Here is a 13,094-nt window from a genome sequence, read left to right as displayed (position 1 = left end):
GTGGAGATTGCATGTTATCCATGTGCATGGATGGGTTTTGACCAGTTCACCCAGTTTCCTTTCACAGTCCAAAAAGATTTGACCCTAAATTACCCATGGGTGAAGTTGTGATGTTGTCCTGTTTGTCTGAAGATCTGTCCAGCATCTGTCTCTTAGAAAATATACCACAGAAAACTAGGATAACGATACATTTTTTTATTATTTGGAAGGATCTGACATTCTCATGGAGGCCAACTGAGAATTCCTGTCTAGGCTACCACACCAGTATGACCTTGATGTAGAACAAAAAAATAAATAAATAAAAAATTGCTCCAAGTTTTTGGGAACCTGAACCACCAGTAAACAAAGATGACTGAACCTGCTCAACATAGGAGCGCTTTAAACCTCACAGACCTGCAGCCTGCAGTGCTGCCCGGTGCTATTTCTGTACATATATGCACTCAGTGAGGGTTCGGTATCTAACTCCGCTGCGTCCTGAACCGACAGACAGCTGAAGTTGCCAATCAGTGCGTGTGTGTGTGTGTGTGTGTGTGTGTGTGTGTGTGTGTGTGTGTGTGTGTGTGTGTGCTGCGCCCCTAGGGGCCAAGCCCACCAATCCCTCACTGATGGAGGCTGCAGACAGAAATAACCCCCGTGTGGGTAAGTGTATGTGTGTGTGGTGTGTGTGTGTGTGTGATCTCAGCGCTATGTCCCGGCCGGGTGCGCTCTAATAATAGAGGAGGCTGCCTGCTCCTTTAAGAGCCCACTTGTCGCATACTCTTCAGAATACATTGTAACAAAATGGTTATCAAAGTATTCCTCGCCACCTCGTCGGGATCCACGGCGGTAAGCTTCCATCCCGACCGACTTATTTCTTTTTGAAGTGAACTTTCCGGGAGTTGTGCGCCTTTTAAACAAACCGATCGGGACTGTGTGACCCGCACTGACTCAGAAGCGATAGAAGTTGGAAGTGAGCGTCGCCTGCGTGTGATTTCTCTAATATGAGTCCAGGGTGCAACAGCTGCATGGCTTGATCTGACTGAGAAGTGTTTCAGCTCTTTACATAGTCATCGATGGGATTTGCACAGAACTTTCTAGAACCGGGGTCCCCAAGTCTCCCCCACCTCCCCCACCCCCACCTCACACTTTATACTGAGACCACAGAACGGTGTCAATAGAGATTTTGGCCTAAAAAAAAAACAAAAAAAAAAAGACCGGTTGTGTAGAGATTTAGCTCCATATTACTGTGTTTAAGTGGGCTGATGACTGCAGAGGGGAGGGTGAATCCATCCCCAAGGATCTACTTTTGGCAAAGCTAAATAAGCAGTTTGAACCAGTGCAGTGAGCAGTGAGCAGTGAGCAGTGTGTATGTGTGTGTGTGTGTGTATGTGTGTATGGAGGCCCATCAAGCAGCCCCTCATCATAAAGACCTGAGGCTGATCCTTTGCAGGTTGCTTCTATGGGATTTCTATCCATATTAGCTGCTCATCTTCATGACTGACCGGTGTAGTTTTGCCTTGGTTCCTGAACTGTTGGCGCATTTTATGTCGTTCACCATAACATCTGAGAAACGACCTTAACGAAAAGATCCTGGTTTTGTCTGAAGAGTCTCAGTTAAGTTTAAATGTCCATGTAAGTCAACTCGCCCGATCTGAAAGGATCGATCAGGTGTAAAGATTTGCGTTTTATCTCCAAACATCCAGATTTAGTTTATTGAGTCTGGATGAGAGTTAATAAGTTCTAATGTAGCTGAAAGATCAAGACAAGGACAAAAGATATAAAAGAAAAATCCATGTTGGATTCGATGAGTCAAAGAGCTTCACAAGTCGAGTTTCAAGCACTTGGTCTAATGGATCTGGGTGTTTTTTCAAGAAAAATACTCCAGATCAAGTATGAAGAGTCCATCTGTAGTTTAAAGAATTACATCCTTTAAGACTGCAGGTGTGGTTTAAAGTTGTATATGAAGAGCAGATGTAGAGTTCAGTGTCTGTGCCGTCTTTAGAAAGTGGGGATTTGTGCAAAAAAGCTTGTCTTTCTTTCAAGAAGTAATTTTTCCAACGCTTTCTCTTCAAGAGAAGCTGAAGGTCTGATTAATAAAGAGAATTAGATCCCTGCCTGGTATTAAATACTCATAGTTTTTTGGAAACTGATATAATGATGTATTGTACTTGATAATGTCAAGAATTGGAGAAAAATATTCCACCAGCATTTCTCACAGCATAAAATCAACCCTTCCTTGAACTGTAGTTTTGTCAACAAAAGAAATTTGGTGTCATGTAAAAGACAGAGAGTGAAAAAAGTGAATTACACAAATCTCTTTTTGTTTTTGATTTATGATTGACTCATTTTGACCAAGGCCAGTGGTGGGTAGACCTCTCCAGGAGGCTGCAGGTTCAAGGGGTTCTCCTTCTCCAGTATCTTTTTTTTCTTTGATTTTTTTTTGAGAAAAAAAAAGAAAACAAATAACCTTTAGTGCAAAAGTCTACTTGTTTCCAATTGTACAGTTTACAACATATTTTAAATCAAGATGTTCTAATTAGAAAAACTGAGTAAAGAGCTGAAGCTTCAAAATCATTAAAAAAATAAACCTGTTAATGATATTTTAGAATATATTTTTAAACCAAAATTTGCTACTTGGCTCAATGTGGTGTGAAAACCTCTGGTTTATCCTTTATCTTCTCTGAGTTTGGCAGGAGACACAAGAGGAAGAAGAGGAGTGCGTCTTGTAGCAGATGTGATCCCTGGGAGTTTTTAATGGGGCTTATCACAGAACAGACAGTAGCAGTTTGTAACTTCTCTGGTTGAATAATCCAGCCTGCTTCCTATGCAATGTGAAATCAGTGATGCTCTCCAGTAGCCAGCATAGAATATACACATAATCAGCTTTTTTATTAAAATCTGTTATTTTTGTTTTGGGATCTCCAGATCAAGAAGAAGCAACAGGATGTGGTTGGCTTCTTGGAGGCTCTTAAGGTGGACTACACTCAGCTGGACATTGCCTGCAATGAGGACAACCGCAAGTGGATGAGGCAGAACGTCCCCGAGGAGAAGAAGCCCGCCAATGGCATCCCCCTCCCACCCCAGATTTTTAATGAAGACAGCTACTGTGGGGTGTGTATGCACGCATTCATAATGACATCTCAAAATGTATGTATGTGCTGGTGGTTCATATATATTGTACAAGTGGTTCTTGTTTTTAAAATGTATTTAATTAACAGTTCTACAGCCAGAGAGATAATATTTTGTTTTATCTTCCTGCAGGACTATGAGACATTCTTCGATGCTAAGGAAGACAACTCAGTGTATGCCTTCCTGGGGCTGCCCCCTCCTCCAGGCTCAAAGGTTTGGACTGTATTCTGTTAATTAGTTAATTAGTTACTTAGTTAGCATCAGTTCTCCACTAAGGTGTTCAAAGTCAGCTGTGTTATCTATTTATCCCAGTCGCCTATACACTGTGTTGTTCCTCAAGATAACTGAACTCAACCAGATTCAAGTCCTTTCTATAGTTGCTCTGAATACAACGTGACATGATAATGTAATTAATTAGAGGAGTTTCTGTGCTAGATTAGAACATTAGAACAAATGCAGCACCACCTTACGGCTCTGAAATCACTGCTGATTAATCAAACGTGTCGTCAGTTAACGTACAGTGCAGGTTTTAAAAGGGTGAACAGTACAATGCATTTGTGTTATATTGGCTGATTCCCTCAACACAGGAAGCAGAGTCTGCTGAGAAGGCTCTCATTGTGGAAAACGGGACCCACGCTGAAGAAAACGCTGATGACTCAATAGTAATGCCATCGTTACTTTCACTCTGTGTTCCTCCTCCACGCTTTGTTTCATCCCACCGTGTCTCAGCTGTTTTCCTCCCATCCAGTCCATCCTCACCAACCTCCCTACTGTCCATAAGTGGTGGCTTGAACCGATGTTAACGTCCACACGGCCGCTGTGTCCATCACATCCACTAATCTCTGTGTTGCATGAGTGAGAGCGTTCGGTTCATGACAGCATAGCACTGTGAGTTCATGTAAGTTTAATTTGTTCTGTAATGAGTTCGCCACAAAGTGTGAAGTGTTCTGTTTGAAATGTGAAAATCAATGTTCCTCTGTGCACATTTATGGTTTTCCTTTGTAGCGTAAGTGTAAAAACATTCCACATATTTCATCTCTCTTGACCCCAGTAACATTTTTCCTCCTCAAAGACAATCCCTGCTGGTTCTTCATGTTGCTACAGAGCATGTTTTCATGTTTTCATGTTTTCATGTTTTCATGGATCCACTTTTTGACACTCCTGCATCAGCTGCGTTTACATTTGCCCCTTTTTTGAGACCTGTCTAAAAGCCCTAAAGATATGACATTCATTAACCCTTTCCTTTCATCTTTACTAGTTCACACTGGAATTTGTACAGATTCTCACCACTGCCAGTGATGCACTTGCCTGAAAGTCATTCTGCAAACGTTGCATCAATCACTGGCTGCGAACATCAGCCGACCAGATAGGATTACTGTCAGCTGTCAGATCAGTGCTCCTCATGTTGACGTGAGGCCCATCAGGCCCTGAGTAGGAAGTGATACACAGATACCTGCCATTCTATCAAAACTTTACCCTGTCTTTATTTTTAAATGGTGTGATTCACCTGTTTAATTACCTGTGTAGTTTAATTTATCTATATACTGCAGACAGCTTCTTGTGCCCAATCATGCCACAAAATAAGATGATTAGTGTGTCTATTAGTTTTTATCCTTTGTTCTAACAGTGTGATTAGTTGTCAGCTTTAAGTTTGAACAAATTTCTTTTTTACATTCTCACTTTGTCTATCTGCATTCATGATGTTTAAGTTCAAGATTTTTTTCAAGAATTGCAGAATATTCAATTTCTAACCTCTCCTCCCCTCATTCAGTTGATGCCTTTCTATTAAACTAACATTGACATTTTAATTTTCTAAGCCTCTCCGACTGCTGACCCCGAACACCGTCCGGTATGTGAAGCGGCGCCCGAGAAGCCGCTTGGTTTCTTTGATCACGCATTTTTATTTCCGCCTCACGATAAGGAGGTCCCAGTGGAGGAGCGCAACGGGGACGCGCACGGAGAGGAGGAGGACGGTACGCAGGCAGCTGATGAGGAGGAAGGTGAGGGTGGCGATGCGGAGCGAGCAGAGGAAGAGGAGGCTGCAGACGACGGAGCCGCCGAGGGAGAAACAGCAGGAGACGAAGCCCCCGCAGAGGAGGAGGAGGAGGAGGAGGGGGAGGCAGTGGAAGAGTCAGACGAGGTCACAGAAGACACAGTAATTGCCACTTATCTACAGTTCGACCTCCTGTGGTTTTTTTGCTCCTTCCTCCATCCCTTGAATGCTCAGTCTTTTTTCCCTCCTACACCTTCCCGTCACTCCTGGAATGCTCTGTTGATCCTCCACTCAGCACCTCACTCTCCCGTTAACATGTGTTTTCTTTCATATTTAAGGTTTGCCGCCTTTCCAAGTTTCCTGCCATCCTTGTTCTGCATCCCCTACTCAAGTCTCTCTCTCCGGACTCAGTCATTTACTAACACGCAGTGTTGCAAGTCTCCTGTTCCCCGTTTTCACGTGTCGCATCAGTCAGGATGGATGCCAGATATTGTGACGACTGCATTTCTGATCCCTTCTATGAGTTTGATGTCTTTGTTTTTGTTTTGTTTTTTTTAATTTGTTTGATGACATTCCCTTGTCATTGCAACTCTCTTTGTGCATATTCATGCATATCCATTCCTCATTAACCGTCCTGATCACACTTTTGTCAGTTCGGTCCTGCAAACTCTGTCTGAATTATTGAGCCTGACGTGTGGATGCTGTTGTGTCCCAGCATTGATGCACACCGTATAAAGTGTAATGGACTGTAATCTGAGACGTCTCTAATACTGCCCTGTCTCCTCTGTTAGCAGGCCCAAGTAGAAGAGGAAGAAGAACAGGTGAGTTTGTCAGACGTTTTTATGGCATACTAAATTAAAGCCAGCACTGACAGACACTGCTCTATTCAATTTAAAGGTATAACGCTCAGTAGTGTATTCTTCTGCCGTTGCCTGATTGTTCTGTTGATGCTCATGTCTGCACTGAACTGTCATACTGTCTGTTTCATCTTCATTATTTCCAGCTAACACAGAAAACATTGTTCGTCACGTGTAATGGACATTCAAAGCGGATGTTCATTCACTCTTCCATTTCCGAGAAGCTGGTTTGGAATCTGAACCAGTTCTCCCCAATGACTGTCCCTTGATGCACTGGCCTGAAAGTCCCCCTGAAAATGTTGCATAACTCATTGGTTGCTAATCTGAGCTGAACATATAGGATTACTGACATCTCTTAAATCAGTGCTGCTTATGTTGGAGAGAAGCCCCCTGGGCCCCATGGCATTCTGACAAACCTGTCTCACACTTGTTTTTCTATCTGCAACTTCATCTGATCTCATATTTGATTTATCTTATAGAAAGACGATCACATGTTCCCATGTTAGGTAAAATCAAGGACACACTACATAATTCCCATGACTATTTGTTGATCAGAGGTTCGTGAAGTGTAGAACGATGAGCATCCCTTGATTATCATTGGTCTCATGTCGGAAGTGATAAACTACAAATTCTAAAAAAAAGTTTTTCTTTCACTTTTAGTACTGCTCAAGTGTCATACATGTTTGACCAAATGCTGCTTTTCATTCATCCATAACAGCAATAATGACATTCAGAAGTTCATTTGTTTTTAGATGATCAGTTTTGTTAATTTCATTGATGCTGAAGTATTTTTGTTGTTGCTGTTGTGTTAGATTTTTGGGTGCGGACAAGTGTCTGCAGAAAGAACAACACCTGTCCTCACATGGTGTTTCTGGGCGTCACTCATGTAAATATCAAACAAATGATTTGTGCTTCCAGTTTATGATTAAGTTAGAGCTTCCAGCAACACCAGGGTAAGGACTGATTTGGTTGTATAAAAAGGTGGACGGTTTCATACTTTTCCAACACTGAAGGTTAAGAAATAGTTACATTTGATCACGAAAAATCAGTAAAGTATCATAAAAGGTTGTAAGATGTCACAAAATTTTAAAAAATTATTACCAAGTACACTATGATATATATTCAAAAGCTTGAACATGATATATATTCACTGTATGTGTATAATGTGCCCTGAAATGCTTTTACAATGACTTTGCAACATTTCAGTCCTGACTGCTGGATTTCACTCTTTACAGAATGAGCCGTGGTTTTGTAGGTTTTACAGAAGTCTTACCGTCACCAGTTTTACCTGAGACAGCCTGCTCGCTGTCACCTTTTAACACACTTCATGAACTAATCTCATTTCATTTAATGTACCTCAATCACCTGTGTGGTTTCACCGATTGGCAGACCTTTCATTCATCGGTTTCAGATGTCTGTCTCTGCTTATGTTTACACACACACACACACACACACACGTGGTATGGCATTTGACGCCTTCTTTGCCCTTTTGTCCATCTCCTCTTGGTTTGCTCCCTCCAGGAGGAAGAGGATTTGCAGTCTGAGGTAACCCTGCTTCAGTGATCGCCTTCCTCTCTGATTCCCCTCTATATTTGATAGTAGGGTTTGATGGTGCAGAGACCAGGGAGGGCTGTAGTGTTTGGGCGGGGGTGCGAGCGTGTGTCATCTGTGCACTCTTTAATTTTCTCTCAGTTAAGAGTTCATCTTCCTCCTCCTCAATATATTGGGCCTTCATCACTTTTCCCTCCCTTCTTTCTCTTCTAACCTCTTGTTCTTCATTTCCTCCCAGTCGTGTCGCTGCCTCCTGACAACCTCAAGCCTCCCTGTAGTTTCCAGATTAAATCAGGAGTTGTTTCAATAGCCTGTGGTGCTCTTTTGCTCCCCACGCAGCCTGCTGACCTGCTACCTGTCATTTGTTTTTAGGAGGAGGAAGAGCTACGACAGCTTGAGGTAGATTCACATGATGTTTGAAAAGCCCTTGCATTCCCAGATTCATTCTTTTTTTTTTTTTCCCAATCGTCTCTCTCTTGTAGTCAGTCTGTCTTTGCTTTCTTTGCTAACTCACAGTTTATCCAGTGTTTATTTAGCTTTCCCTTTCACTGCTAGAATATCTAGTCTTAGAGGGTTGTATTTGCAGTTTATCAAGATGTCAGGACTAAAGATCTGTAATAAAGAAATAACAGTTAGGCTATAATACTACTGCAACATTACTTTTGTTTTGTTCTCTGCATATGCAGGGGTGATGCAGATTCAGCCTGCTTGTGATTATCACAGTGAAAATTAGAAATTTAAAGATTATTGAAAACAAATAATTTACTTGATCAAGCATCCCTGTGTCAGTATTTGCTTTCTCCATAAACATCATTATGGATGCAATTAGTATTTATGATTCTAATCACATCCTTATTGAGAATACAATAGTTGACTCATTTGAGATGAATTCAGCTGTTGGAGCTTCTTTGGAAGCAGAACATGTTTTGTGGGTTCCAGATATTTACAATCGGGATTTCATACTTCTTTCTTTTTGTTTTCCAACTCTTTTCCTCCTCGACGTTATCTGTACATTAGCCCCTGAGGATGGGGTTGCAAGTTTTAAATCCACGATCACTGCAGCCACTTTTCACACAGCACTGTTTAACATGGTTACTAAGAGTGAAGACTCGACCAAACCTCAGACCAAAATTGGCTTTTAACATGTTAAAGCTTCAGTTTGCTTTTGGCTGAAGGGAAAAAAAAACCCATGTGTAAAAGTGCAGTGTGTAAAGGACTCTGCTTCTCAGAGATATTCCATTATCTGTGAGTGTCTGTCTCTTCTGCTCCTCTGCTTTGCTTCGCCTTCGTTTCCGTCTCTTTGTCTCCATCTATTTGTCGGCGTCTCACCTTCCTTGCAGGAGAAAGATGGACCAGGCAGTGAGGTAGTTTACGGTAGTTTGTGGTGTCTTTATCGACTTCCACCATTCTTCCTTTATCTCTCTCTCTCTTTTTCTTCTTCTGCGTGCTGCATGGACTTTAAGATCCTTTTCCATAGAGATGCCTGACGGTGTGCAGCATGTCAGATATGACAGTATTACATCTGAAAGGTGGAGTTGGTGTGGTGACAGAAATACCAGTCATATGTAGACCACTCTGTTGTCTTCATTCCTCCTTGTTAATTTTCACAAACACAACACCTCCCGATTTGCTTTCCTCAGGAAGAAGAAGAGACTGAAGTACAAGAGGTATATTTAGATCATGCGGTCTTTGTCCATGTATCCCGCATGGTGTGAACCATACTGGAGATTTTATGCATGATCTGATCACAGATGAAGGCTGTAGGCCCTGTTTGCTTTCTTTTTTTGTTCCTTTCTTCTAGGCAGTGGTATGCCATTCAGTTTGTGGTACAGCTCGCATATTTATTCATGAGTTTTACCTCCGAGATAAGACGACACAGTATTCGTCCGGTGTGGTGGTGAACTTTCGGAAATACTCACAGAGGCATTTTCTCCCAGCCTGCTAAGACATTTTGACTTTTTTTTTTTTTTTTTGATGTTGAAAGAACAGGTGGAAAGTTTGGTTGCTTACTTCAGCTCTGCCTGTGTGCATCTCTTGGACATGCTTTCAGTTTGGTTTTGTTGCACGAACAGGATTTAAGCGATGCACTGACATGACATGGTGACTTTTTTTAAAATTTTTTTCCAACTCTTGTTTCTTTTTTCTGGGATGAGCTCCACTCCCCTGTGACCCTTCATTGGTAAAAGCTTTACAGAATATTGACAGATTTGTTTCTAGAACATGGTTTTGACATCTTGATGTGTGTGACTGAATAAAACTCAGTGACTCTCTTTGTTATGAAGACCAGATGTTAGAAGGCGGTTGGCCAACTCTTCTCAATCGCTGCAGCTCCAGTATTGATGAAACCACACAGGACAGCAGTTTACTGTTAAAACAACATTGCAAATGTTAAAATGTGACATGATGCGCCATCTGTAGCACTCCCATTGTAACACTGAGGTTCACTCTGTGCACATATAACTGTGGTCATGATTCTCCTCAGTGTGTTTTGACCCTGTTATCATTACCTACCGCTCTTCTCTCCTATTACTCCCTCTCCATTATTAACCCACACTGTGCAAATATTAACCCCTGAAGTCCTCTCACTCCCCTGTCATTTGGACAATAACTTCAAAAACCTCCATTATTTCTTTCTCTTTAAAAAAAAAAGGAAGAAGAAGAGGAAGGAGTGGAAGAAACACAGGTAGTATTGTGGTTGTTTTTCAAGTCAGAATTCCCGCTTGTGCTCGACGTGCCTGCAGAAAGTCTTGTTATTCCTGTCTTGCTAAGAGGGCAGATCTGTGTGGGACACAAACACAAATCAGCATGACATCTTGATCGCGATGACTGGAGAGAATGAAGTCATCGGTCTGTGTATAGTGGATTGATCTAAGAAGAAAGACGTTTGTTTTTCTGGAAGGCGACGCAGGCTTTGTGGGAGGGATGAAGATTGTGTTTGTGCAACAAACTGAGAAGATCAAACTGATCTTTTTCTTTGAGTCCAATAATCCCCTGTTGCAGTTTGTCTAACTGCACAAATTTCTCCAACAGATTTTGATGTATGCTGTGACTCTGTGTAACAAAATCAACAATCACAGATGTGAACACACACACACACGCACACACACGCTGACCGTCTAACTCTGCTGTCTGTCACTGCTCTCCGCGTTGGCTCATAACTCATGTTTGCTTTGCTTCGACAGGAGGAAGAGGCTGAGTAGGTGAAGCCAGACAGTCCCTCTGAGGTTGACTCTACTGTTGTTCAGGTAAAAACTCTTCTCCTACCTGCCACTTTGTGTCAGTGTCTTTGTTTCACCACTGGAGGGCAGTACAACATTATGTGGACTGACGCAGTAACAATGGGTGTTGGTTATATGTTTAGTTTTTATATAACCACATAAATTATGAAGATAATATTTCTTTTTAACAGTGTTCCCTCTCAGTGTTCATTTGACCCCTGCATCAACTCAAAGACACATGCAAAATACTGTAATTACTCAGCCTGTCAGCTTCAGCTCCATTGTCTTGTATTATGAACGATGGTTTCACTACATTGAACATCATCTTGCCTTGTTACATAAAAATGCTTGAATCTCATATCAGTGAGACCTTTCTTAATTCACCTTGGTGTTGAAATGGAGTTTGTTCTCCTCTGACGTACACTTTGAGGTGTTCAGACAGAAACAAAAATAATACAGCAGCATATTGACGAGGGAAAATAACAATTGGCTCCATCTGCAAGCAGCTTCAGTGAGCACAGAGAGTGCCTGGGGATCATCTGGAGCCTCAAAAACAAAAAAAACAAAAAAAAAAAAACAACAACAAACAAACTCTGAGGCAGTGGCACTGATGATGATGATGATGATGATGATGATGATGATGGTTATAGTGATAATATTCCTAATCTTCAAAGCCCATCCTTTAGCTTTCCTGTGCATGTCAGGCATGTAGGACCCACTGCAGGAAGTCGCAGAGCCGACTGGAGGAATGACTCCCCCCTCCTTTAGCTGCCTCCCAAACCCTGCGAGCCCCTGTCATGCCTTGTTAGAGGAAGCTGCTAAGTGAGCTTCAGATACGCCTCCGGAGGAGCGGGCGCGCTGGGTGATACAGACACAGTGGCGGTGGTGGCACAGACAGCAAGGAAATGTGCGACCTCATTTTTTTTTTTTTTTTCATTTTCATTTTTTCATTTTCATTTTTATCATGCCTGTGTTGTGTTCCAGCCCGCAAGTGTCCCCTCGTTCTGCCTCTCCCTGACCCAAAGCTGCACTGGAACCTGCTGGAAACCATGCGCTCCAAGGCGCCATCTCAACTGAAAAGTCCTACGACCCACATATGCCCTCCGCTCCTTCCCCCATTTTGACTGCAATGTTGACTTAATTTTTATATTTTTGAGTGTAGAGACATACTGTAATGAAAAAGCTCAGAGTACTTTAGTGGTGTTGGTTTGGTTGTAATGAGTAGCTTTTGTAAAATGTTCTATTTTGTTAAGTGCCAACATATTTCTCATGTTTTACTTTTAGGAAATTAACCTTTTGTAACACAGAAGCGGTGGCCTTGGTAACCTAGGCATACTTTAGCTGGTGGCTCCTTGCAAAACACCCTGTCTATAAAGTGTCTTCTTTTATTCCGATATCGTGCCTTCTTCTATCAGCTGAATGTATTAGAGTAAAGCGAGACTTCTGATGGCCACATGAGAAAGGAAATATGCGCATACTGCAAGAGTGCAAACTACTCCACCACCACTACAACTACTTGTGCCGATACTGCTGTCTAATCAATGCACTTTGTTGAACGAAGCTTGAAGCATGTGGCTAAGACTCGGATCCATTGAAAAATGGAATAAACTAGACTTTTAAAAAGAAACACAGCCTCACTGGTTATGTTTTGTTTTGTTTTTAACTCTTTTTTCAGCATGTTTATAGGTCAATATCACCACAGTGCGTCACATTTTATGACTTACCATTAAGTCTTTTAGTGATAATATTTCTGAGTTGCTTAGAAAGGAAGATAGTGATGCAAATAATGATAGTCTGTACACATTAGGTGATGTAAAAAAGGAAGCACTCAGATAGAGTGCATGTACATTTTGCAGAGTTTGTGTACCTGGATGGAAATATGCTGTTAAGGCTCAGTCATCAGAAGAGTTTCCCCATTTTTGTTTGACTGATCTTGATTGATCTTAAAAAAAAAAAAAAAAAAAGTTATTCACTGGGAACCAGGGCCGAAGAAGATTGTTTGCAGTCTGAGTCAGACTGTGTATTTATGTGTGTGTTCAACATGGGACAAAGTTCCCACACAGTTTGGTAATATTTAACGGGGTAGTTTTGGGCGACACGGCTGAGCAGCGGGTATGAGGCCGAAACAGCATGGTTGATATGGATCCACTGTGTTTGGGACTTCTGGCTGAGGTGAGTCAAACTAATGTAACATGAAATTTACTGCATTTTTAACTGAGGAGTCTAATTTTGTGGAATTAAGACTGATCTTTGAAGGATAGGTTCTTATACCTACAAGAGAACTTTTTTTTGTTGTTCTGGCCCAGTTGTACTTATTCATCTCTGCATGCACTTAAAATCAGCACAAACAAACAAGAATGATGATCA

The 13,094-nt window shown here is 41.7% G+C and overlaps 1 protein-coding gene across 11 annotated transcripts; it reads left to right on the top strand.

The window, feature by feature from the left end:
* Positions 1-683: 683 nt before the first annotated feature.
* Positions 684-12,350, top strand: sh3bgr (SH3 domain binding glutamate-rich protein). Of its 11 annotated transcripts, XM_030109008.1 has the most exons (12): positions 684-825; positions 2,905-3,090; positions 3,241-3,321; positions 3,696-3,770; positions 5,030-5,263; positions 5,893-5,922; positions 7,483-7,503; positions 7,882-7,908; positions 9,150-9,176; positions 10,160-10,192; positions 10,692-10,754; positions 11,712-12,350. In XM_030109008.1, the coding sequence occupies exons 1-11, from the start codon at positions 781-783 to the stop codon at positions 10,707-10,709; spliced, it is 777 nt and encodes a 258-aa protein (XP_029964868.1). In that variant the 5' UTR covers positions 684-780; the 3' UTR covers positions 10,710-10,754; positions 11,712-12,350. The 11 variants fall into 11 exon arrangements, with proteins under 11 accessions (XP_029964868.1, XP_029964857.1, XP_029964861.1 ...); XM_030108997.1 differs by lacking the exons at positions 7,483-7,503; positions 7,882-7,908; positions 9,150-9,176; XM_030109001.1 differs by lacking the exons at positions 5,030-5,263; positions 7,483-7,503; positions 7,882-7,908; positions 9,150-9,176 and having other exon boundaries at positions 5,896-5,922.
* Positions 12,351-13,094: the final 744 nt, after the last annotated feature.

This window comes from Salarias fasciatus, chromosome 14, assembly GCF_902148845.1.
Source record: "Salarias fasciatus chromosome 14, fSalaFa1.1, whole genome shotgun sequence".
Lineage (NCBI taxonomy): Eukaryota > Metazoa > Chordata > Actinopteri > Blenniiformes > Blenniidae > Salarias > Salarias fasciatus.
The sequence above is the reverse complement of the archived record's forward strand: the minus strand, read 5'-3'. Positions and strand labels throughout refer to the sequence as shown.

Bases quoted from the DNA above. Each gene is read 5' to 3' on its own strand.
- sh3bgr (XM_030109008.1), top strand. From the start codon at position 781: ATGGTTATCAAAGTATTCCTCGCCACCTCGTCGGGATCCACGGCG. The intron at 3,091-3,240 runs GTGTGTATGCAC...ATCTTCCTGCAG, and splicing joins ATGAAGACAGCTACTGTGGG to GACTATGAGACATTCTTCGA. The intron at 5,923-7,482 runs GTGAGTTTGTCA...TCCCTCCAGGAG, and splicing joins TAGAAGAGGAAGAAGAACAG to GAAGAGGATTTGCAGTCTGA.